This window comes from Cricetulus griseus (genome assembly GCF_003668045.3).
Source record: "Cricetulus griseus strain 17A/GY chromosome 1 unlocalized genomic scaffold, alternate assembly CriGri-PICRH-1.0 chr1_0, whole genome shotgun sequence".
Taxonomy (NCBI): Eukaryota; Metazoa; Chordata; class Mammalia; order Rodentia; family Cricetidae; genus Cricetulus; species Cricetulus griseus.
This window is the reverse complement of record NW_023276806.1, coordinates 341,290-366,519: the sequence shown is the minus strand read 5'-3', so window position 1 is coordinate 366,519 and position 25,230 is coordinate 341,290. Positions and strand designations below refer to the sequence as shown.

General features: G+C 38.9%; 1 protein-coding gene across 1 annotated transcript in view; it reads left to right on the top strand.

Moving 5' to 3' along the window:
* The first annotated feature begins 45 nt into the window (after positions 1-45).
* The window catches only part of Rpe65 (retinoid isomerohydrolase RPE65), a 39,400-nt gene continuing 14,215 nt past the window's right edge, over positions 46-25,230 (top strand). The window contains exons 1-6 of the mRNA XM_027395218.2: positions 46-241; positions 18,469-18,516; positions 19,543-19,625; positions 21,186-21,336; positions 23,946-24,053; positions 24,144-24,285. Of these exons, the coding sequence (XP_027251019.1) occupies positions 18,506-18,516; positions 19,543-19,625; positions 21,186-21,336; positions 23,946-24,053; positions 24,144-24,285 (495 nt within the window). The 5' untranslated portion in view covers positions 46-241; positions 18,469-18,505. The remainder of the gene's footprint in view (positions 242-18,468; positions 18,517-19,542; positions 19,626-21,185; positions 21,337-23,945; positions 24,054-24,143; positions 24,286-25,230) is intronic.

Sequence of the window (25,230 nt, the reverse complement as noted above, 5' to 3'; positions counted from 1 at the left end):
TCACAAGTTTGGGTAGGGGTCAAACTCCTCTGAGCCTCGACCCCAGCATGCTGGCTTGAGATATCATTCAATTCCTTTTTCAATAAACTTCCTCATGTGATTGCAGCAAGTCCGGTCTCGGTGCCTCACTGGGTGCACGCTATTCCCGAGATTTGATTGAGGGTCTCCCTTCGGGGGTCTTACATTTGGGGGCTTGTCCAGGATTTGCATGACCACCCAGGGGTCCTAGACCCACTTGGAGGTAAGAATTTTTGTTCTGTTGTGACTCTTTGTTTGTAGCCTGTTCAAAAATCTGGTGCGATCGCAGTTTTGTTTTCGCAAACGCTCTTTAGAGGCAGCTCTCCAGGAGGAGGAGCGGAGTGGATGGGGATAGACGTGTCCAGGTGTCCACCATTTGTTAGCCCTGGGAGACATCCCGGGAGGACAGGAGGAAGACCAGGGACGCCTGGTGGACCTCCACGGAAAAGGTCAGGAGATAAGTTTTCTCCTTGACGATCTGTGTCAAAGGGCCATTTCCCGGCCGTCTGATTCCTTTCAGAATTACTGGTCGACTCGAGGTCAACAGCTCGCTTTGCTTTCTTGTCTTTCTGTCGTGGTGATTGTTTTTATTGTGTGTGTAGTAGAGGTAGACATGGGACAGACTGTGACGACCCCACTAACACTGACCCTGGACCATTGGATGGACGTTAAGACTCGGGCTCATAATCTTTCTGTCGAGGTCAGAAAAGGATCTTGGCGGACTTTTTGTTCTTCCGAATGGCCAAGTTTCGGTGTAGAATGGCCTTCGGGGGGAACTTTTAATCTATCTATTATTTCCGCTGTCAAGCGAATTATTTTTCAGGCCACAGGGGGACACCCTGATCAGGTTCCATACATTATCGTGTGGCAGGACCTAGTCCAAAACCCGCCACCCTGGATGAAACCTTGGACATCGGGAATAGGGACGGCTACGGTGGCCGTGGCCACACGGAAAGTGCCTCCTTCAGAGAGAAGAGAGAAATGGTTGCCTCATGGTATTAGCAGGATGGTTAAGAGACACCAAAAAAGATGGTTAATAAAGAAATGACTCTTGTTCCACAACATGGAACTGAGAGCTCTCTAAAGATGACAAGATGCCTATGTTTGATCTTTATCGCCCTTGGGTTGCTGGGAGCTTCCAGGTCCACACCCCCACTCAGGTAGAACCTCATGGACTAAAGCTGAGACATGCTAGGTCACAACAGGATATGTAGCCTTAACTGGCCATCTCTTGTGACCAGATTGGTGCCTAGCCCAATTATCATCAGAATGACTTCATCTAGAGAGGATGCAAATAGTTGTAGATCCACAGTCAAACAGTAGGTGGAGTTTGGGAAATCATGCAAGAAGAGAAAGGCTTGTAGGAGCCAAAGGGATCAAGGACACTACAAGAAAAGAGAATAAACTAACCTGGGTTCATAGGGGCTGACAGTTATTGAACAACCAGGAGTCTGCATGGGACTGATCTAAGCACTGCATATATGTTACTGTTGTATAGCTTTGTCCTCATTTGGGACTCCTAACAGTGAGAAGAGGGGCTGTCTCTGACTCTTTTACTGACTTTTGGGACAACACTCCTCATACTGGATTGCCTTGGCCAGACTTAATATATGGGGAGGTGCTTAGTCTTACTGTACCTTGATATGCCATATTTTATTGATAATCATGGGAGACCTGCCCTTTCTTAACCAGAAATGGAGGAGGGGTTAATTGGGGGATAAGAACAGAGGCAGGGGGACTGGGAAGAGAGGAGGGGTGTAAAATAAAAAAATAATTTTCATAAAAAGGATCTATTGTTGTCATGGTTCAAAAGAATCAGTTTGTTCCTTACTCCTGATTAGGCAGCAACCTCTCCTATATAGGTAATTGCTCTCAATTGGGGGATGGCTTGTATAGTTATAAAGTGGTTCTACAGGGGGGATTTCTTCTGAAGTTGTAAGACCCCGAAGGGAGACCTTCACTCAAATCTCAGGCTTCTTCCCCAACCGGTTCGCCTGTGGCAACTCTCTCTCCGAAGTGTCTAAGCCTCTGCCTTGCCAGTTTCTTCGTGATGTCCATGGCTTCTTCCCCCGTTCTCAGGCCCCAAGTTCGGGTGCCATTTTGTCTCGTGGCCTGGCTTGTCTCAGCTTTAACCCACGACAGCCATGAGGTCTGGCCTGAGTGGGGGGTGTGGACCTGGAAGCTCCCAGCAACCCAAGGGCGATAAAGATCAAACATAGGCATCTTGTCATCTTTACAGAGCTCTCAATTCCATGTTGTGGAACTAGAGTCATTTCTTTATTAGCCATCTTTTCTGGTGTCTCTTAACCATCCTGCTAATACCATGAGGCAACCATTTCTCCCTTTGTTCCCTCACTGCTCTCTCCTGCTCTGGTTGCTCACCCCTTAGCTCCTAACCTTTTGTCCTCACAAGTTACTCATACCTCTGTCCTCTGCCCAGGTGAGGGCCTATTCAGATGCTTAGGCACATACAGATGCAAATAAGAGGCATATTACCCTGAGACTATGGTAAACAATAACAGCCTAATGTTAATTAACAATACAATGGTGACCCGGGGCTTCCTGATGCCAATGGCAGCCAGAGACTGGGACCTAAAATATTCCTTAACAGAGATATTTGGTCCCCCACAATATCCGCTATTGCTAAGTGTCATAGCTGGTGTCATCTTTGTAGATTCCTGTGAGACTCCTTTGCACAAAATTTTTACCCAACCCCAAAATGTCCCTCCCCCTTTCTAGGATTCTCTTTCATTACTCTCTCCCTCCAACCCCCTAACTTGCTTACTCATATTCCTATCCCAATGTACCCTTAGTCCACTCACAAAATGTCTTCTATTTCCCCTTCCCAGTGAGATCCTTTTTACATACTCTCTCTGGGTCTGTAGATTGTAGCATAATTATTTTTTATTCTAAACTAATATCTACTTATAAGGGGGTATATATGATGCATGTCTTTCTGGGTCTGGGTTAGCTCATTCAGGAAGAATTTTTTTTATGGTTCCATTCATTTGCCTTCAAATTTCATGGTGTTCTTGTTTTTAACAGCTACAGAGTATCCCATTGTGTAAATTCACCACATTTTTTATCTATTCTTTGGTTGAGGGACATCTAGGTTATTTCCAAGTTCTGGATATTGCAAATAAAGTTGCTATGAACATAGTTGAGCAAGTGTCCCTGTGGTATATGTCCAGAGGATTGAGCATCTTTTGGGTATACACCCAAGAGTGGTGTTCCTGGGTCTTGTAGTAGACTGATTTTCAATTTTCTGAGAAACTGACATATTGATTTCCAAAGTGGCTGTATAAGTTTGCACTCCTGCCAGCAATGGAGGTGTGTTCCCCTTACCCCACATCCTCTCCAAAGTAACTTGTCACTTGTGTTTTTCATCTTAGTCTTTCTGACAGGTGTAAGATGAAATCTCAGAGTCATTTTGGTTTGCATTTACCTGATGGCTAAAGATGTTGAATATTTCTTTAAGTGGCCATTTGAATTTGCTCTGAGAATGGTCTGTTTCGACCTGTACCCCATTTTAAATGGAATTATTTGGCATTTTATGTCTAGTTTCTTGAGTTTTTAATATATTTTGGCAATGAGACCTCTGTCAGGTATGGGGTTGGTGAAAATCTTTTCACAGTCTCTGGGCTACCATTTTGTCCTATTGACAATGTCCTTTGCCTTACAGAAGATTTTCAGTTTCAGGAGGTCCCATTTATTAGTTGTCAATCTCAGTGCCTGTGCTATTAGTGTTATGTTCAGGAAGTTGTCTCCTGTGTCAATGCATTCAAGGCTATTTCCCACTTTCTCTTCTATCAGGTTCAGTGTAATTGAATTTATGTTGAGGTCTTTGATCCTCTTGGATCAATATCCAGGTGAGCCAGCATCATTTGTTGATGATGCTTTCTTTTTTCCACTGTATAATTTTGGCTTCTTTGTCAAAAATCAGATGTTCAAAGGTGTATAGATTTATGTCACAGTCTTCAATTCGATTCCATTGATCCACCTGTCTGTTTTTATGCCAATACCATGCTGTTTTCATTACTTATAGCTCTATAGTAGATCTTGAACTCGGGGATGGTGATACCTCTAGAGGTTCTTTTGTTGTACAGGGTTGTTTTAGATATCCTAGATTTTTTTTGTTTTTGTTTTTCTATATGAAGTTGAGTATTGTTCTTTTAAGGTCTGTAAAGAATTGTGTTGGGATTGCATTGAATCTGTAGAATGCTTTTGGTGAGATTGCCATTTTTACAATATTAATCTTACCAATCCATGAGCATGGGAGATCTTTCCATCTTCTGATATCTTGTTCAGTTTCTTTCTTCAAAGGGCTTAAAGTTGTTTTCATACAACTCTTTCACTTGTTTGGTTATAGTTACACCAAGACATTTTATATTACTTGTGGCTATTGTAAAGGGTATTGTTTCCCTGATTTCTTTCTCATCCCATTTATCATTTGTATGTAGGAGTGATACTATGGGGTTTTTTTATTAGTTAATCTCATATCTAATCACCTCACTGAAGGTTTTTATCAGTTTTAGGAATTCCCCAAAATAATTTTGGGGTCACTTATGTATACAATCATATCATCTACAAATAGCAAATGTTTGACTTTGTCCTTTCCACTTTGTATACCTTTGATCTCCTTTTCTTGTCTTATTACTCTAGCTAGAACTTTGAGTACTATATTGAATAGATATGGAAAGGGTGGGCAGCCTTGTCTTGTTCCTGATTTTCATGGAATTGCTTTGAATTTCTCTCCATTGATTTTGATGTTGTCTGTCACCTTGCTGTATATTGCTTTTATTATGTTTAGGTATGTTCCTCGTATTCCTGATCTCCCAAAGACCTTTATCATAAAGGGGCATTGGATTTTGTCATAGCATCTAATGGCCATATGTGTTTTTTTTTCTTCCTGTCAGTTTATATAGATTACATTGACACATTTTCACATGTTGGCCATACTTGCATCTTTGGAGTGAAGCTTAATTGATCATATTGAATGATTTTTATGTGTTCTTGGATTCAGTTTGACAGTGTTTTATTGAGTATTTTTGTATTGATATTCATGAGGGAGATTGGTCTGTAATTCTTTTTCTTTGCTGCATTTTGCATGGTTTGGGCATCAGGGTAACTGTAGCTTCATAAAGATAATTTGGCAATGTTCCTTCTGTTTCTAATGTGTGGAACAATTTGAGGGATATTGGTCTTAGCTCTTCTTTGAAATTCTGATCGAATTCTGCACTGAAACCATATGGCCCTGAGCTCTTTTTGGTTGGAAGACTTTTAATGATTGCTTCTATTTCCTTAAGGGTTATAGGTCTATTTAAATTGTTTATCTGCTTTTGATATAATTTTGATATGTGGAACCTATAAAGAAAATTGTGGAGTACATGTTTTTGAAGTATGATGTAATGATTCTCTGGATTTCCTCAGTGTCTGATGTAATGTTCCCGTTTTTATTTCTGATTTGGTCGGGGGGGGGGGTGTTTGTTTTGTTTTTTACTTGTTTGTTTTTATTTATTTTTTATTTTAGAAGCACTTGTATTTACATATCAATCCCCCATTCCCTCACCCTCCCATCCTCCCATGCTCCCCATCAATCCCCCAACCCACCCCCCCACCCACACTGCAAGGATAGGGGGGCCCTCTACTGGAGGCCATCAAAGTCCATCACATCATTTGGGGGAGGGCGTAGGCCCTCTTTCTTGTATCTGGGCTCCAATAGTATCCCTCCATAGGGAATAGACTTCCAAAGTCCATTTGTGCTCTAGGGATAAACACTGGCCCCACTGTTAGAGGTCCCATAGACTGCCCTGGCCTCTTAGCTGGCACCCACATTCAGAGGGCTTGGTTTGGCCCAATGCTGATTCCCCAGCTTTATGGCTAGGGTCTCCGTAGTCTTACTACCATGAGGTCAACTGTTTCTCTGGGTTTCGCCAGCATGATCTTGGCTCCTTTGTTCATCTCCCCTCCTTTCTCTGCAACTGGATTCCAGGAGTATGGCTCAGTGTTTAGTTGTGGGTCCTGTTTCTGCTTTGATCAGTTACTGGATGAAGGCTCTAGGAATGGCAACCAACGCAGTCATCAATCTCATTATAGGGAAAAGGCATCAGAGGCAGCATCTCCAGCACTGCCTATATTCTTAGTAGGGGTCATTCCTGTGGAAGACCTAACTTTTCTACTGTGCTAGACCTCTCTCCAAAACTATACTGGCTCCCTCTATCAAGGCATCTCCTTTCTTGCCCTCCTCTATTCCTCCAATGTCTTAGCCCTCTTATTCTCTCCTGTTCTCCTCCCCTCTCCCCTTCTCCTCCTCACCCCTTCTCACCTCCCTTCTCTCTCCCCCTGTGCTCCCAATTTGCTCAGGGGTTCTTCTCCCCCTCTCCTTCTTCAGGGGACCATTCATTCTCTTTGGGTTCTCCTTGTTTCCAACTTTCTCTGGTGGTATGGATTGTAGGCTGGTAGTCCTTTGTTCTATGTCTAATATCCATATATGAGTGAGTTCATACCCTGCATGTCTTTCTGGGATTGTGTTACCTCACTCAGGATGTTTTCTTATAGTTCCACCCATTTGCCTACAAATTTCAAGATTTCATTTTTCCCACTGAGTAATACTCCATTGTGTAAATGTATCATATTCTCTCTCTATCCATTCTTCAGTTGAGGAGAACCTAGATTGCTTCCAGGTTCTGGATATTACAATTAATGCTGCTATGAACATAGCTGAACAGATGTCCTTGTTGTATAAATGTACATCCTTTGGGTATATTCTCAAGAGAGGAATTGCTGGATCTTGAGGTAGACTGATTCCCATTTTCCTGAGAAACCCCCATGCTGATTTCCAAAGTGGCCTCACAATTTTGCACTCCCACCAGCAATGGAGGAGTATTCCTCTTTCTCCACATCCTTGCCAGCATAGACTGTCATTGGTGTTTTTGATTTTAGCCATTCTGGCTGGTGTAAGATGGTATCTTAGAGTTGTTTTGAGTTGCATTTTCCTGATATCTAAAGATGTTGAGCACTTTCTTAAGTGTCTTTCAGCCATTTTAGATTCCTCTCTTGAGGATTCTCTATTTAGTTCTGCACACCACTTTTTAATTGGATTGTTTTGTGTTTTGGTGGCTAGCTTCTTGAGTTCATTGTATATTTTGGAAGTCAACCCCCTGCCAGATGTATGGTTGGTGAAGATATTTTCCCATTTTGTGGGCTGTTGTTTTGTCTTGTTGATCTGTCCTTTGCCTTACAGAAGCTTGTCAGTTTCAGAAATTCCCATTTATTAATTGTCAATCTCAGAGTCTGTGCTACTGGTATAATGTTCAGGAAGAGGTCTATAAACGCAGATTCACCAATACGTAAGTAGATAGGGTTTGGGTAAATTTATTAGGTAAATATGCCTTACTTACAGTGCACTTAGCCAACTGGCAGAAAAGCAGAGCAAGTGGACACAGCAATGAGAAGAGAGCTTACCCATTTGTGTCCCTGACTCTTAAGCTACACTCACATCATCCTGTAGCCAGCCCCAGAAGACATGGTCAGGGAGACCCCTACAATTCTCCCTTTTAGTCTAAAAGAGGATTAAAACTTAACAGTATAAAGTATCCATAATTTACAATTATAAAGGTGAACTATAATAAGATACAATAATCTGCTATATCACATCCTAACTATGTCTATATAACTAAAGCCTAAATTCATCTGAAAGAGGTGTCTAAGCCTGAACACCTCCTTCCAAGCCCAAACATAAACAATAGGAAACTATCCTTAACTAGGTGTACATTATCCTTAGTGGCAATGATAGGGGAAAGAGGGCATAGCATCCTCCAAGTTATTTCCTATTGAAATGGGACAATGATAGCCTCGTGGGGTCCTGTAGGAAGAAAATGTTAGTATAGTGAAAGTCTAGAATGGATTGTATCAAGTCCATGTTAGATGGGATTTGTTTAATTGAAGATCTAAGTTGAAGTCCTCAACATGATTGAAGTTCTTGTGTTGATTGAAATCAGTACCTGAAGCTCTGGATGGAGTGTCCGTTGAAATGGAGCAAGTTGGATCTGGAGTAGCCAAGGAAGTGTGGTCCATTTTCTTTCCAGAGCATCCAGGGATTGCTGTCAGGCAATCTTCATTGGCTGTGTAGAACCCAAACATAAGTGTTAGCAGAGAAATGTTTGCTTGTGTATGTATGCATACCAGGAAAGGCAACCATGGGAAAATAACAGTTATGAGAGGGTGTATACCTTGAGAGAAAGAGCCAAGAAAAGACAAAGATAGTTTTGTTATTTCCTGATATCTACTCCTCTTAGGAATGCTTGCTTCTTTTGTGCTAGAGCTTTCTGGTATGCTGTTAAGTCACTAGTGTGAGATTTCTTCAAATTATTTTTGTAGGTACTTAGTGTTATGAACTTTCATCTTAGCACTGCTTTCATAGTGTAGTATAAGTTTGGGTTATATTTTATGCATTTATTTCCAATGAATATAGGTAGTCTTTAATTTCTTTCTTTAGTTTTTCCTTGACCCAGTGGTAAATCATATGAGAATTGTTTAATTCCCATGGGTTTGTAGGCCTTTTTTGTTCATGTTGATGTTGATCTGATAAGATACAAAGGGTTATTCCAATTCTTTTTTGCATCTGTTGAGATTTGCTTTTGACCGAGTATGTGATCAATTTTAGAAACAATTCCAAAAGGTGCTGAAAAGAAGGTATATTCTTTTGTGTTTGGATAAAATGTTCTGTAGATGTCCATTAAGTCATTTGAGTTGTAATATCTGTTAATTCTCTTATTTCTTTTAAGCTTCTGTCTGGCAGATCTGTCCATTGGTGAGAGTAGGATGGTAAAGTCTCCTACTATTAATGTGTGGGGTTTGATGTGTGATTTAAGCTTTAGTAATAATGTTTCTTTTACAAATGTGGGGGCCATTGTGTTTGTGGCATAGATGTTCAGAATTGAGACTTCATTTTTTGATGGATTTTTTTTCTTTAATAGATGTGAAATGTCCTTCACCATTTCTTTTGATTAATTTTAGTTTGAAGTTTATTTTTTAGATATTAGGATAGCTATACTGGTTCTCTTTTTCTCTATTGTGTCTTCAACTCCTGAGACACTTTCTTCCTTCTCTTATATTCCCATTCAGTTTCGATGCTTGTATCTGTAGTTTCTGTTTACTTCCACATTTTTCCATTCCAGAATTCCCTTAGTTTGTGTTGTCTTTATTCCTTCTATTTCAATTTTCAAGTCTTGATCCATTTCCTGCATCTGTTTGTTTTTCTTGGCTTTTAAAAAGGAATTTATTGATTTCTTCCAATATTTTGTTTTTCCTTCAATTTATTAAGGGAATTTTTCATTTCTTGTTTAAGGGACTTTATCATCTTCATAAAGTTATTTTAATGCCATTTTCTTATGTTTCAACTGCATGGGAATGTTCAGGTTGCTGTTGTAGGTTCACTGGCTTTTGGTGGTGATATGTTTCCCTTACTTTTTGGATGTACTCTTACATTGGCATTTACACAACTGGATTTGGGATGATTATAGATCCAGGTGTAAATTCTTATGTTGTCTTTGTTGGATGGGTGCTTTGTTCCTTTATTGTTTGTGTCCTTTATTGTCTTCCTGAATGGCCAAGGGGTCTGGTGATTGACAGATCTTCAAGTCCAGTAGGGTTGTCTCACCTGACATTCATGGGTGTTTGGGTGCCTAGATTCAGCATATCCTCCTGTTCTTCTGGCTGTGTAGGCTGTAATTGTGCCTATGGAGTCTGCTGAAGTTGTAGGGAATAGCTGGCCACAGGAAGGATGGTAAAGTGGGTGGGTTGGGTAACAAAATGTGTCTGGGGGAACAGAATTCAGTGGGTGGTAGCAGTGGCAGTTCAGCCTGCAGGTAGGTATCTCACCTGCTGGTTGGCTGCTGGAGACTGTACCAGAGCAGTGGAGTTCCACCAAAGTTGGAGACAAGGCCAAGCTGTCTTGCTGGGTCTCTGATGGGAGGGGAAGGGGCATAGGAAGTACCCTGGGGTTTAAGGTCTGGAAGTTGGGGTAGTTCAACTGGGAAGCCAATGACAGAAATTTTTATTGAACTATAATATTGTTATTATATGACTGGTCAATTCAATCAATTTAAACTCAACTACTAATTTCCATATAATGGGAATTTGGATATGGGAGGAGGAAGCTAAAATACTCACTCATGCTCTGTTCTCTCATGTGTACTCTTTCCTGCCAGCATGGGGTCCGGCTGCCTCTTCAGCCCCCAAAATAACAAATGAGACACTATATTAATTACAAAGCTGTTGGCTGCTGGCTATGACTTCTTATTGGCTAGCTGTGTCTAAATTATTAACCCATTTCTAATAATCTAAGTATTTCCACGTGGTCTACCAGAGAAAGGGTCTGGACCTGTTATTCCTCTTGTGTCCTACATGGTAACTGACTCCACCTATGTTTCCCAGAATCCTCCACCTCACCTAGTTCCACTTATCTTGCTTCACTATTGGCCAACAGTGCTTTATTCATTAACCACTAAGAGAAATAGTTTTACAGAATGAAATCTTCCATTACTCTTCTGTGCTTCTCTTCCAAGACCCTCCAGAGTCTAGTCATCTAGTAACTGTATGAATGTCTTTTACCTATTTAACTTGCAACTTTCATGTAATATTTCTGCAAAGAAATCTCACTCCTAGTCCATTACTCAATTACTCGATTTCCAATTCTTTATTATTTGTAAGATAGGTCTTTTGAATATAACACTTAAAATGCTGAATCAGTGCAATTGAAAGCCTCTAAGTCTAGTTTTGAAAAGAATTTTTTGTTAAAGTGTTTTTAATTAATGATTGCAATAATAATACATTAGATTTTCAGAAACGTGTTCTCAAAATAATAAAATGGCAGTTAACTCAATAGAAGATACATCAGATAAAAAAGTATTTATTTAGTTTAGAAATGTAAACATGGCAGATAAAAGTGATTTAAGGATAAGATTCTTTGGATAAATGCCTCACTAAATAATCCCTGAGTAGTTATGATTAACAAAGGCAAAGTAAGATTATGTAGGATTAACAAAATAAAGAAATATTAGAGTTCTAACTCAATGTGAATTCATCCATACATGGACAGGTGCCAGGAAAAGACATTAAAAGGAGTTACTTGGCATATCTTGCAGCTTAAAAGCCATTTTGTGCTACTATCAACAGTTGAGCACTAATCAACAAGTCTTCTTGGTAAGCTATTAAAATCTACTAATCTGTTTCCCCAACAGTTTTCTTTTATGTGTACATATGATAAACAGATTCTAGAGGCAACTAATTCAACAAGTCTGATTTGAGTATCTAATGGGCTATTGTTTTCTATTTTATTTTTTATCCCGACCTGCAGGATGTCAACCTTGGGCAAGAGAGTCAGGGATAGGGAATGGGGACAAGAGACACAGAAAGAAAGACCATAAGACAGGATTCTGATCAAGTGTCAAACTTTACTTTTCTCAAGCTAGCTTATATAGTCAGGATATGGGGAGGGGCAGAATGGGTTGTTTGTGCACCACGTGTTAGTATAGGCAGGATATTAGGAAGCCACAAAGAGGATGTTTGGCAGGGTAAAGAGTTCATGAATAAGAGGGCCAGGAAGGGGTTGCCTAGGTGACTGAGCCTGTGGGTGGTGGACTGGGTCATGTTGTTTCTTTTCTTGAGCTGAGGTTCTAAGGAGCTTCTATGTAAAGGTTAACGATGTGACCTGCCAAGCATGGCCTAGGATCTTATGCCAAGCCCTGAGATTTGGCTCCCAACAATTTTTTTCATAATTACACTTGCAACATTATCAAATATTTGACCAAATCCCCTAGAACTGAAGTTACAGAGAGTTGTGAACCACTGTGTGTATCTGGGAATTGTACCCAGGTCCTTTGGTAGAGGAATAATTTCTCTTAACTGCTGAGCTATCTCTCCATTTCTGATTTTTTTAAAGAGAACAAAAACTCCATGTTTCTTGGGCAATTTGGTTGAATACAGAAGAATTTCAGGAGAAATACAGTATTAGGAAAAGTAATATTACAATTAGTACTATTTTATTTCTACCTAACAAATCGTTAAAGTAAAAACCTTAAAGTTGACTGTTTCAAGTAACACAAAGCACCGACAGAAGCTCAAAACTATTTAAGAAATACAGATTAAACTCAGCAGCTAATGAAGTAAAAAATAAATATCTGTCACCCAACCAACGCTTCCCAAACATTAAGCAACAAATAAAATTAATAAATGGTGACCTAGAATTACTATGCTGTTATTATCATATAAATACACTAAAATTTTTACTATAACTGTATTTTATATATTCAAAAAAGGACTAGAACATATGCTCCAGATTAAAAATCCTTAATATGAAGAAAAAATTCCTTGACCTTGTAGAGCATATCTATAAAGGAACAAAACTGACATTAGGTTTAGTGATGGAAGACTCAATGACTTGATCTTAAGGTCAAGTATTAAAGAGGTATGTCCTTTCTCTTCATTACACTAGAGTTTCCAGCCAGTGCAATAAGACAAGAAAACAAAAGGAAAAAAAGACATTTATAATGAAAAAGAAGAAGTAAAACCGTCTTTGTTTATACACAAGATTGTCTCTGTGTACTGTGGTGTAATCTATAAAGGGGGAAGAAAAACTAATAAAGATGTGTTTTAAAAGAGTACAGGTTGCAAGTTGAATACATAAAAGTTAAATTTATTTCAATGCACTAGTATCCAATAAGCATAAGTGCAAAATAAAAAGCAAGGTCATCTACAGTATCCTAAAATATCTAATAATTATCATTAAATAATGACATTTTGTTACAGTAACATATAACAGGACCACTGCCATCAGGAAAATTTCTAAGTGAAGAAACAAACAATAGAAAAAATAATAAACATACTCTATTAGAGCAATAGAAGTAAATATGGAAAACACTGTTAAATTCTGTTTTCTGTTTGGAGACCCAGTTTTCTACTTGAAAGAAAGACTTATTAAGCAATACAATAATTCCATAAACTGTATCAGCACCACCAAGAGTTTTAATGCTATCAGAATAACTCTTTGTTTGATTCCCAAGAAGAAAGTTAAGTGATTTTAATCCATATTTAAAGTTCTTTCATATTATGAACCAGTTCTGTCACCCAGTTGGCAGGGCCTGAAAACTTACAAGAGTACCAAAGGCCTTTCATGACTGAGCCATCATTAACCCAACAAGGCTGACTCAGAATCCTTTTTTGTGCTTTTCAAGCATATGACTCAAGAGCTGATTAATTAAAATCCAAGTATAATCAAGACTTTAAGTAAGATATTTCAAATTATTTAGCAGAAAGAAGCCAAATCCTTAGCACTCATTTAGAAACAAAGTTTTATTTCAGAGGCCTCTACTAACTACATTCAGTGAACAAGTTTTGAGTTCTTGTGGTAATGCCCCAAACATAACACTGCCTACATGACTATATCTGCTCTGATCCTAGATCTTAAATGATATGTTTTGTTTCCAATCACTTTAACTCTACTAGGCAAGAATGTTGTTTATGCTGGCCTCTTGCAAGGGAGACAAATTTAGTAAAGCAGAGTCATACCACCTACTTCACTAAGATCCAGTTCAGCCAACAGCTGATTACAAATGCTGATTATAAGAGCAAGTCCAGCTATGTCAGCAGAGACACACAGCCAACTGCCCCTCTTACTGTTAGATATCGCTGACATTTGATATTTAATTGATGCTACAGTATTGACAACAGAGAATTGATATGCCTTTCACCCCATTTTTTCTAAAACTCATAACATAATCGACAGTACAAGTTCTGTAGCTTAAACCCATGAAGCATCTCAATTCCACCAGCTTGTTTCCTATGTGAATTCCTCCATCATAGTCAGATACTTATTTCTCTTCAGATACAGATATTTGTGAATGGGTTATTCACAAATCAAAGACTGCCTTAGCCATTCTACGTAACACCCTCTAGCATCATCCCTGCTTTCAGAACATAGTCTTCACTCCCCACTGTGAGTCACACGCCCAGTGAAGTAAGCCTGGAACCAAGACAAAGCAGTGATTTCAATTCCACTTGTATTAATGGCTTCTTCAAAAAAGTATAGAAACATCTTGTTTCATGGAAATGCTTTTCTAATTTAATTCATGGAATATGCTTTCTGTAAATGTACCAATATGTTTCAAAATGAAATAGTTCATGTAGTTAAACATGTATATCTGGTGTTACTGAGTGATAAAAAGTTAAGAGAGCTAACAAGAGAAGAAGATGGATAGAAAAAATAGTAATGCATTGGAGAAAGATCAACTTTGGCCTCCAGAGAAGTCTACATCTTGGTGTTATACAGAAAGAGGCCAAAATGAGACTATGGAAGGGTGAGTACACCAAGGACAGAATAAGCATACTTGGATCATCAATAAAATGTTAGATATAAAATCAAACCTCCTGAAAGTAGGCATTGGTGGGTATTACTTGATATTTATATTAGATCTTTTTGGCTAAAATAAGTAAATAAAAAGTGAATTTGCAGAGCTGTGAATGGGGCTATAGCTTAATGGCAAATTCTTGTCTAGAATCCACAAGACCCTCTCTGATTCAATCTCTGGTGTTGGGTGAAAGCGTTACATATTTCCATACTTACATCTAATTACTAAGGATTCAATGCAGTGTCTTCAGAAATTGGAGGTAGCTGATGTTTTTGTTCTTGTTCTGTTTTTCTTGTCTGTTTGTTTTATTATTATTTGCATGTGAGTGTATTTTTTTTCATTTGTTAGTTATTTGTTTAAGGTACTGAGGATTAAAGTTAGGGTCTCACACATACTAGGCAAACAATCTACCACTAAGCTCTATTCTTAGTCCCTTCTACTTTTTATTTTGAGTTTGGCTGTCTCACTAAATTGGCTCATTTAAATTTAGGATTCTCCTACCTCAGCCTTTAAAGAACCTGAGATTATGGGCCTGCACCACCAGCCCTGTTTAGAAACTAAATTTCATCTTGACTTTATCTAAGCATGCTAACAATATATAGGAGCTCTTAACCTATAATAAGCCTTCCAGAAATTACTTACCATGAGTCTAGAGTCCATAAAGGTAAAAAATATAAGGGATACCAAAGATTCAAAAACAACACACACACACACACACACACACACACACACACACACACACACACACACACCCCACACACAAAACAAATTAGTTTCCTTCTTCAAAAACAAAAGCAAAGAAAAAAAACTAACATATTAGCTCAAATTAGAAACAAGCCTTATTCATATGCCAATCGCTGCTCCCTCTCCCTCCCTCCCTATCCTATGTCACCCTCTGCTCCCCAGGGAGGGTAAGGCCTTCCATGGGGGATCCCAAAAGTCTGTCATATCATTCATCCAGAGCAGGGCTAGGCCCCATGTGTCCAGGCAGAGAGAGAGAGCATCCCTCCATGTGGGATGGGCTCCCAAAGTCCTTTCTTACTCCAGGATAAATACTGATCCACTACCAGAGCCCCACAGAGTGCCGAGGCCTCCCACTGACATCCAAGTTCAGGTGTCTGGATAGGTCCCATGCTGGTCTCCCAGACATCAGTCTGGGGTCCATGTGCTCTCCCTTGTTCAGGTCAGCTGTTTCTGTGGGTTTCACCAGCCTGGTCTTGATCCCTTTGCTCATCATTCCTCCCTCTATGCAACTGGGTTCCAGGGTTCAGTTCAGTGTTTAACTGTGGGTGTCTGCTTCTGCTTCCATCAGCCACTGGATGAAGGCTCTAGGATGGCATAGAAGGTAGTCATCAGTCTCATTTTAGGGAAAGGGCATTTAGGGTAGCCTCTCCACTATTGCTTAGAATGCCAGTTGGTGTCATCCTTGTAGATCTCTGGAAATCTCCCTAGTGCCAGATCTCTCCTCAAACCTATTATGGCTCCCTCTATTATTATAAACACATGGTTTCAATCCTAACACTAGAAAGGCAACCCAGAAATCACCAAGAAAGACATCGGGACATTGGGGACATGGAGGAGTACCAGGAATAATAAATTTTTGTTTCCTGGGAAGTGGGAAGTGTACAGTATTATGATATAAGCCATGCATCTACACCCAAGGAGAAAGTTATATTCAATGAAAGTGAAAGAGATAGAAATTTTGAAGCATGCCCTTCCAACTTCTTGCTACCTTACCTTCTGTTATTCTACCACAATCCTCCCTATCCTATGTCTCCCTCTCTGTCTCTCTCTGTGTCTCTGTCTCTGTCTGTCTGTCTGTCTGTCTGTCTCTCTCTCTCTCTCTCTCTCTCTCTCTCTCTCTCTCTCTCTCTCTCTCTCTCCCACTTTATACTCTGTGGACTACCCCAATGAATTATACTAGAATGTAGTGGTCATCTCTTTGGCCTTTTATTTTGCCAGAACATTTACTAATCACAAAGCTTGGTCAGGTCTCCTCTGAAATAGCTCTTTAATTTGACTATGTATACCTATCCACAGTACATCCTTCTATGAGAGCTTTCTTCCTTTGTTTGATCTCTTCCTCCCTTTGAATTATATATCCCAAATTCCAATTCCAATGTATTGACTATAAGTGGTCTTTAAAATGCAAAGTAGATTATGTCATTCTTCAGTGAAGCTCTTCTCATATTATGTTATTGATTTCCTTACATGAGACAACATTCTACAAAATTGGACCTACCATATCTGTAGACCAGTGTCTTAGTTAGGTTTCTGTTGCTAGGATAAAACACCATAACCAAAAACAACTTGGGGAGAAAGGGGGTTATTTATGCTTGTAACTCTCAGGTCACATTCCATTACAGAAGTAACTCAGGGCAGGAAATGAAGGCAGGAATCTGGAGGGCAGGGACTAAAGCAAAGTACATGAATGGGTGCTACTTACTAGTTTGCTCCCCATGGCTTGTTTAGCCTGCATTTTTATAGCACCCGCCATGGGCTGGGCTCATCCACATCAATCACAGAAAATGTCCCAGAGACTTGACTACAGGCCAATCTTATTGATGCATTTTCTCAGGTGTGGTTCCCTCTTCACTGATAAACTCTAGCTTATATCAAGTTGAAAAAAAAAAAACTTGGAAAGCCAGTTTCATCTCTTTCTTCTTCACTGCATTACATTCATGTCTAAACTTTATAAATTTTCTAAGCTTGGCATGAACTCTGTAATATTGCTTGAACTTTGACTGGCTTTTATATAGTCTTCCTAGCTCAGATTGCTCTCTTTATCTTCTAGGACTTCCTAAAACAAATAGAGACATCCCTCCTTAATACCATCATAATATTTTAGAATTTGGACCCTTAGTTGCAAGCAGTGAAACTAACTGTAACTAAGTAAAACAGTAGAAATATTTGGTAACTAGTATAATCTCTAGAATAATTAAAAGACAGAACTTGGAGACTTAACTGTCCAGTTATTACCTAAGTTTCTCTACACAGTATCTTAAGTGGTTTAATGACTATTATGGATGAACAGAACCTCCAATGAGACCAGGCACTGTGTGCTGCCACAACCTTCTCATTCTGACTCTTATTGAGCCCGTGCCCTTGCTTCACAAAAGCTGGGAAAATTCTAGTATCTTTCTGAGTGCTCAGATTGACTGTTTTACAGCTTTGTTGTGGAAGGGTAAGTAGTCATTAACTATTTATTAAATTTAATTTTTTTCTGTTTTCTTGAAAAAATGCTATTATTGTTTTCTCTATCTTGTTTGTTTTCCCAGGACTTTAATGTACTTAATAATAACAATGGCTTAATATTAGTGTGGATATGTGAATAATATAGCATTGTTTAGTCTTTGAGTGCAGAAAAATGAGCATGGTCAGGACAGTGATGGACAACAGGCATACAGTGGTGATAAGCAAGAACATGTAGTGTTTCCCCCTCAACAACAAATGACAGCTAAAGTTCCCAACCTTGTTAAAAGCACCTGGGTACTGAACTGTGCCAAAGAAGGATAGCAGGGCTAAAAAAATGCAATCACAGAACCCTCCCATACACCTCAATGTTAGCACTAGCTAAATTTTATTAAACAGTGCCTGGTCACCATGGAGATTATAACATGAGGATACTGAATGTGCTGCCTCTAACTGGTTCTAGATCACATACAATAGATGTTTTTAAATAATTGAATAAATGAATGAGGGTGAGGATGATGGCAAAGAGGTAGTAGACAGAGGTGGACACCAAAAAAGTGTGGTGACTGAAGTCAGCTTAGGACTTTCATGGCATGCCCACACAGCTCCTTTCTATCCAACCCACTTCTCATTTCCTTGGGAAGGATCCAGGTCTGTGGAAAATAGCCAAAACATTTTTATGGAAATACCAAGTCCAAATAATGTTCAAGCATCTAAAGTACTGAAAGCCACTTCTGTTACCCTCCATCAGCTGAGGGGTGGAAAGGATTCCCAGAGTTAAAGGCACTTCCAGGGGGATTATATGTCATACAAAAAGCCCTGGCTAAAGACTTGCTTCCTTTTCCTACAGCTGGAACCAGAACTCTCTAATTTTCACTGGGAGAAAAATGTCTATCCAGTAAGTATCTCTAAGATATTTTCTACTGTGCCTTAGTGGTAGCAGATGGAGTGTTTCAGAATGTTCTAAAGAGAGTATTAGGTGATGGCTTGCTTAAGAAGGCCCTTGGACCTGGCTGGATATATTTCTCCCTGCAGTGAACTGAATATACAAAGTTTGTATTCAAATGGTGGTGAGATCTATATGAACTGCAATGGACTGTAAGGCAGTTGTGAAAACAGAGATGAGTTTATGTCTTGTCTGGTCATATCCTACCTGTGTGTCTCTAGCAAATTACATATATGCTTTTAAGTCTAAAATACTTAATTCTTAAAGGTTTTTAAGAAGTAATAGCATACTACTACTTACCCTACTGTAATGTTGAGAGATTTAAATGATCATGTACAATATGAAATTCTTTTTATAAAGTGTCTAGGATTAAGTGATTGATAAAAAATAGAATTAGGAGGTTTAGTCAGGACTACACTTTAAGAAGTTATAAGACTGAAGCAAATATAAGACAGAAGAAATAGGCACACACAAAGCAGTTCAGAACCTGAATCTCTTGATCTACTTCTTGAAAGTACTGTAGATCCTGAGGATTGGTAGAAGCATGAAATTATGGGAAGAACTAATAGCATAGTACAGTGAATAACAAAGGGTGGTACACCTTTTTGTGTGAATGAATGAGTCCGTAAGAAGGTCAGAGATGTCTTAGCTGTGTGTTTCTATGACAGGGTATGTCTTGAGAAAAACATCGTGGATGTCACAATTCAGTAAAAGAAGTGAACACAGATATGTTGATATGTCTTCAAGAGCATGAAATATTGCAGAAAGCAGGATTAGGACTATATGGCCACTGTTGTTAAAAGTGAGGACATTCTCTTTGACATGAAAGAAAGGGCCTGAGAAGTATCCCATAAAACCTTAAGTAGGCTGGGCTGTAGCCAAACTGGAAGAAGTTTTTAAAACATCTTTCTCCTCTGCCCACCCCTGGAACTCTTTGAGAATCAACCTAGACTTCTTTCTCATTACCCCACATTTCAGAATTGAGCATCCTGCTGGTGGCTACAAGAAGCTATTTGAAACTGTGGAGGAACTGTCCGCACCACTAACAGCTCATGTCACAGGTTGGTCTCATTGATCTTAATTTGCTTGTTGTATATGCTAAATTGGGATCTTGATATATAGCCTAGGTTGGTATAAAACATGACACCCTTTTTGCTTTAGCCTCTGAGCACTGGGTTCAGGCCACCATAGTCTGATTCTTCTGGAAGCTTTCTTTTCTGTCAAGATAATTTTTCTCATGTTTTATATTCGTTCAGGTCTCTCAGTACTGGTTGTTTCCACAATAGAAGGGAGGAAATATGGACCTCATATGTTTTGACTTTTTCTAAATATTTTTGCTAAATAAAAATAAATCAAATATTCCTGAATACCAGTCTAAGTGTAAATAGTGAGTTCTTACCAGCCCAAGATTTATTAATTTATTTTTAAAAATAGCCATGAGGCAGGTAAGACAGTTCAGCAGGTAAAATTAAAGGATCTTGCCACCAAACTGAACAAGCCTGAGTTTGACTCCAAAAACCAACATGTAGAAAACCAACTGCAAGTTGTCTTCTGACCTACACAGACCTGCTTTGGCACATGCCCATACACATACATGCAGAGTGAATATTTCTTTAAAAATTGGAGGGATCTGAACCTAGAAGAAAAATGAAGAGTAAGATGAAAGAAATGGGTTTAAGACATTCAGTGATTTGAGAATTGCTTCTGATGTTGCTTTTGAACTTCATGTTTTAATATTAAGAATTTATCTCCTCTCATTTACCTCTATTCTACTTCCTCACTGTAGGTGCACACATTATTTAACTGAAATTCCTTGAGAATAAAGACTATACCTTTGTTATCTTCAATCTGACAGTGCCTTGTTCAATACCTACCATACAGAAAATGTCTTATAAGTGTCTGTTCAAAAAGGTCATAAATGAAAGCTTAGTGACAAGTGTCTGAGGGTTTTGTCTTGAAGGGTGGTGGTGTCATGCTTATTACATCAGAAACACTTGCAGATGATAATGTTGTTATAATGGAAACCTCTGGTGACAATCCTGGGTGCCCCTCAGTTTTCAAATGAGAAAACAAAGGCTCTTAGAGAGGACTGAAGGATATCCTGCATCTGAGCCCAGGTCTGTTATAAGCCGCTGGCAGAAAGATTTATCGTAACACAGGTCTTAATACCTAAACCCTGTACCTTCTCTGCCACAGAGAATGAATTTAATAAAGGGTGCTAATTCACACCCCAAGAGAAAAGGTAGTTTTAGATTTCAAAAACTCGGTATTCCTGTTCCTTCATGTAAAAGGTTTTTCTAGATGACCATAGTGGTGTACATCTTTCATCTCAGCCCTCAAGACACATAGGCAGATGAATGAGTTTGAGGTCAGTCATGTCTGTAAACTGTACCACAGTAAAACCCTGTCTCAAAATTAAAATAAAAAAGTTTCTATCAATATATCAACATACCTAGTTATAGTATTTTGGCCTATGCTCCTAAAATCACTCTACTTTTCAATCCACCTAATTGTATAAGAAAACCTGATGTTCTATCCAAAGGTAAGCTGACAAATGACAAATGGACAGGTATCTAGGGAATCTAGTAAGTGATACCATCTATTATATCACTTTGCTGCAGGTAGAATTCCCCTCTGGCTTGCTGGGAGTCTCCTTCGATGTGGGCCAGGGCTCTTTGAAGTTGGATCTGAGCCCTTCTATCACCTGTTTGATGGACAAGCCCTTTTGCATAAGTTTGACTTTAAAGAGGGCCATGTCACATACCATAGGAGGTAAGTCAGCACTGTATTCCATGACTGTGGTCACCAAAGTAAAGCCCATCTCAGTTTTCCTCCTGTGGGAACTTACATTTTCCTGAACACAGAGCAGACCTCCACACTTATTTCTTCTTTCTTCGTGGTCTATGAAGGTCTGTATATCTGCAAGGTCACCTGAGAAGGCTAAAATGAGACAATCAAGGTCAAGAGCTCAGAACCAAACATGGCTGTTTTCAAATACTGAATACACCAGGTACTGCTTGTCTTCACTGATGACTTCTGGAAGGAAATTGGCCTCTAATTCTTCTATTTGCCATCTGTAAAATGAACAAAATTATAGAATCTACTCAATAGAATCTACTCATGACTAAATGAGAATAAAATACTTAGCTCATAGAAGAATGCAGTGGAAAAAAAGCTGCTGTTACTGTTACAATTATTAGACTACTGGTTATCTTGGTTCCTTCCATTTTTTATCATCAGAAAGATCTGAAAAAGTGGCTGGTGATATGGCTCAGTAGGTAAAGGTGCTTGCCACTAAGCCTGAACATATGAGTGCAATTCCCACATAGTAGAAGAAAACTGACTACAGCAAGTTGTCCTCTGGATCTCTATATGCATTCAGTAGCACTTGTACATGTTCCTCTCTGTGTGTTAAAAACATTTTTAAGAACTAGGAAAAAGAAAGGGTGCCACAAAGGAGGGAGAGAGCAAGTGTGTCACATAAACACCAGAGATAGACAGAGACAAGAAGAGATATATGGGGGGAGAGGAGAGACACAGAGAAAGACATAGACAGAAAGCTTTTAACAAGTTATTTGCTAAAGGGCTAAAGCAATGGCTCAGCAGCTACTCTGCCAGAGATCCCAGGATTTAATTCTCATACCACCGTAACTGCAGCTCACAACTGTCTACAACTTCAGACCAAGGGGACTTGATACCCTGTCTGGCCTCTGTGGGCAACAGGCACACATGTAGTACACAGACATACATTCTGGCCAAATGTAATATGCCTAATAAAAATAGAAGTAATAATTTTAGTAGTAGTAGTAGTAATAATAATAATAATAATAATAATAATAATAAAGAATTATTGCTAAAGCCATCATTCCAAGAAGCCCCCACAAAAACAAAGTAAATATCCTGGTTCCTATTTGCATGTCCAGGCTTGCTAATGGTATGATCACCATGCATTTCAAGCATTTTGAAGAGATAGCAAAGGAAGAGTAAGGAGAAAGTGGAAATAGAATTTGAACTATGACAAAAAAAGAAGCAGGGCTTGCCAAGCCTAAGTTTTTCTGGGAAAGCAATTTTGGAATTTAGATAAAGCTTTCTTATACCTTCTAACGTATATTTTCATATACATTCCTCTTCATAAACACAAAATTCAAAATTTATTTTTCCCTCCACATGATAAACCTTAGGCAGCATTTGCTAGTCTGGAAAACAGATTAGCCTGTGGAAGAGATAAAATTCAATAATAACTAAGTTTTGAAGTATACAATAAATTCTGAAATTAAAGAGAAACACAAGGTCAATGAAAGGAATATAACCCAGCACACTGTGTCCTATGATGTGATGAGTAACATGTGTGAAGTATTCATATATCCCTAGTTTGTTTTCTATTTCTGTAATAAAAATGATGGCCAAAATCAACTTGGGGAGGAAAACATTTATTTCATCTTATACTTTACAGTTTATCAATAGGGGAAGCCAAGTCAGGAAATAGAGCAAAGACCATGAAGGAATACTGTCTACTGGTTTGCATGTTTTCTCTATTCTCTCTCTCTCTCTCTCTCTCTCTCTCTCTCTCTCTCTCTCTCTCTCTCTCTCTCTCTCTCCTCTCTCTCCCTCTCCTTTTCCCTCTCCCTCCTTCTCTTTACCTCTCTCTGTGTTTTCTTTCTAATGTTTTTGGAATTTTAATTTCATGTGTATGTTTGCCTGCTTGTATATCTTTTGTGCCATGTTCATGCACTGACTACAGAAGCCAGAAGAGGGTGTCAGATCCTCTAGGAGTGAAATTACAGACAGTTGTGAGCTACCACATAGGTACTGGGAATTGAATCAATGTCCTCTGGAAGAGTAGTCAATGATCTTAATAGATGAGCCATCATTCTAGTCTTCTGCCTGCCTTCTTATACCACCTGCTCAGTGGTGGTACCACCCAGTGAAGGCAGGAATCTCCCACAATGATCATTAATTTTTAAAAATGCCCCATAGATTTCTAGGCGATTTGATGGAGGCATCTTCATCAATTAAAGTTCCCTTTTCCCCAAAGACTCTAGTTTATGTCAAGTTAATGAAAACTACACACCACTCTGTGGGGCTGTGGTATGATGTGAGACATTCCCTTTGTCTAACTCTGGCCACTGTTGCAATCACATATATCAACCAGCTAACCTTTGGCTCCTCAGTGTCCCTATCAATAACAGTTAGATTTAGAAGACTCAATTTAAGCTCTTCTATTTTTTGGTCATCCCAATAAAAGAGAGCTGAGGTTCTCTTTATTCTTTTTTGAGTTCATGATTCCAGTTTGATAGAAACACATTGAGTGACTCCCAGCTTCACGTGTCCTTCACGAATGGCCTACTTGTATCCTATCTCCATTTTTCAACATCCTTTAGATTCATCCGCACTGATGCTTATGTTCGGGCAATGACTGAGAAGAGGATTGTCATAACAGAATTTGGCACCTGTGCTTTCCCAGACCCTTGCAAGAATATATTCTCCAGGTTAATACACCAAACTGCATTTTATATCAGCCCTTTTTTATTCATGTGGCTTAAAAGTTATTGAACTGGAAAAATAATTTGCTTCTGCAGGTTTTTTTCTTACTTTCGAGGAGTAGAGGTTACTGACAATGCCCTTGTAAATATCTACCCAGTGGGAGAAGATTACTATGCCTGTACAGAGACCAACTTTATCACAAAAGTTAACCCAGAGACCTTGGAGACAATAAAGCAGGTAGGACATTGCTCAGGGAACATTGCTCAAGCACATAAAATTGGAAATTTAGAATGAAATATTATGATAAATTCAACATAAAGAACATGAGGCAGATTAAGTTTCAACTTCTTTCTGGTCACCAACTTCTTGCTAGATATGTAACATACTATGAATTTTATTTCTTAATCTATGACATTTTTAATACATAGAAGGAACAACTTCAAACAGCTAAACTTTGTTCATTTGTAACACAAATATTTTCTGATACCTCTCCATGTATCAAAACTTTTGTAAGATACAAGGGATGTATCAATGAGTAACACAGGACTGACTCTGACCCATAAGATACAAATACCAGTGTTCAAAAATTACAGCCATTAATATTGAAAATCTGCCATTGGTGATTCTAGGCAACTATGTTGGGATTCCTTGTTCATCTTTGATGCAGGGGGAGGCCCTTGTTCCTGTCTCAACTTGATGTGCCAGTCTTGGTTGACTCCCCCCATGGGAGATCTTAAGCTTTCTGAGGAGTGAATGGGGAATGGGGTAGGGGAGAGATGGGAGGGATCAGGAGGAAGGAAGGAAGGGGGAAATGTGTTTGGTATGTAAAATGAATAAAAAGTTTAAAATAAAAATCCAAAATATTAGAAAATGACATATTGCTGAGAACTTACACAGTCTTCTTGAATATTTCTTAAAATAGACACACAATCTCAACCAGTATGTATTAACATATTTTGCAAGGTATTGTGCTTGTCTTTAGTAAGCTTAACCTCTATATGGGGAAATTAAATAGACACCCAATTGCAAGGTTCAGATTGTGATGAATCTTTTAAGAAAATGTAAACCTAAGGAAAGCAGATATAAAAGTATATCTCAAGGGAGTTGTTGAGGGTATAGAAAGATCAAAGGTGGAACTTTTGTATATTTTCTGAATACAGGACAACTTCCGTGAATTTGGTG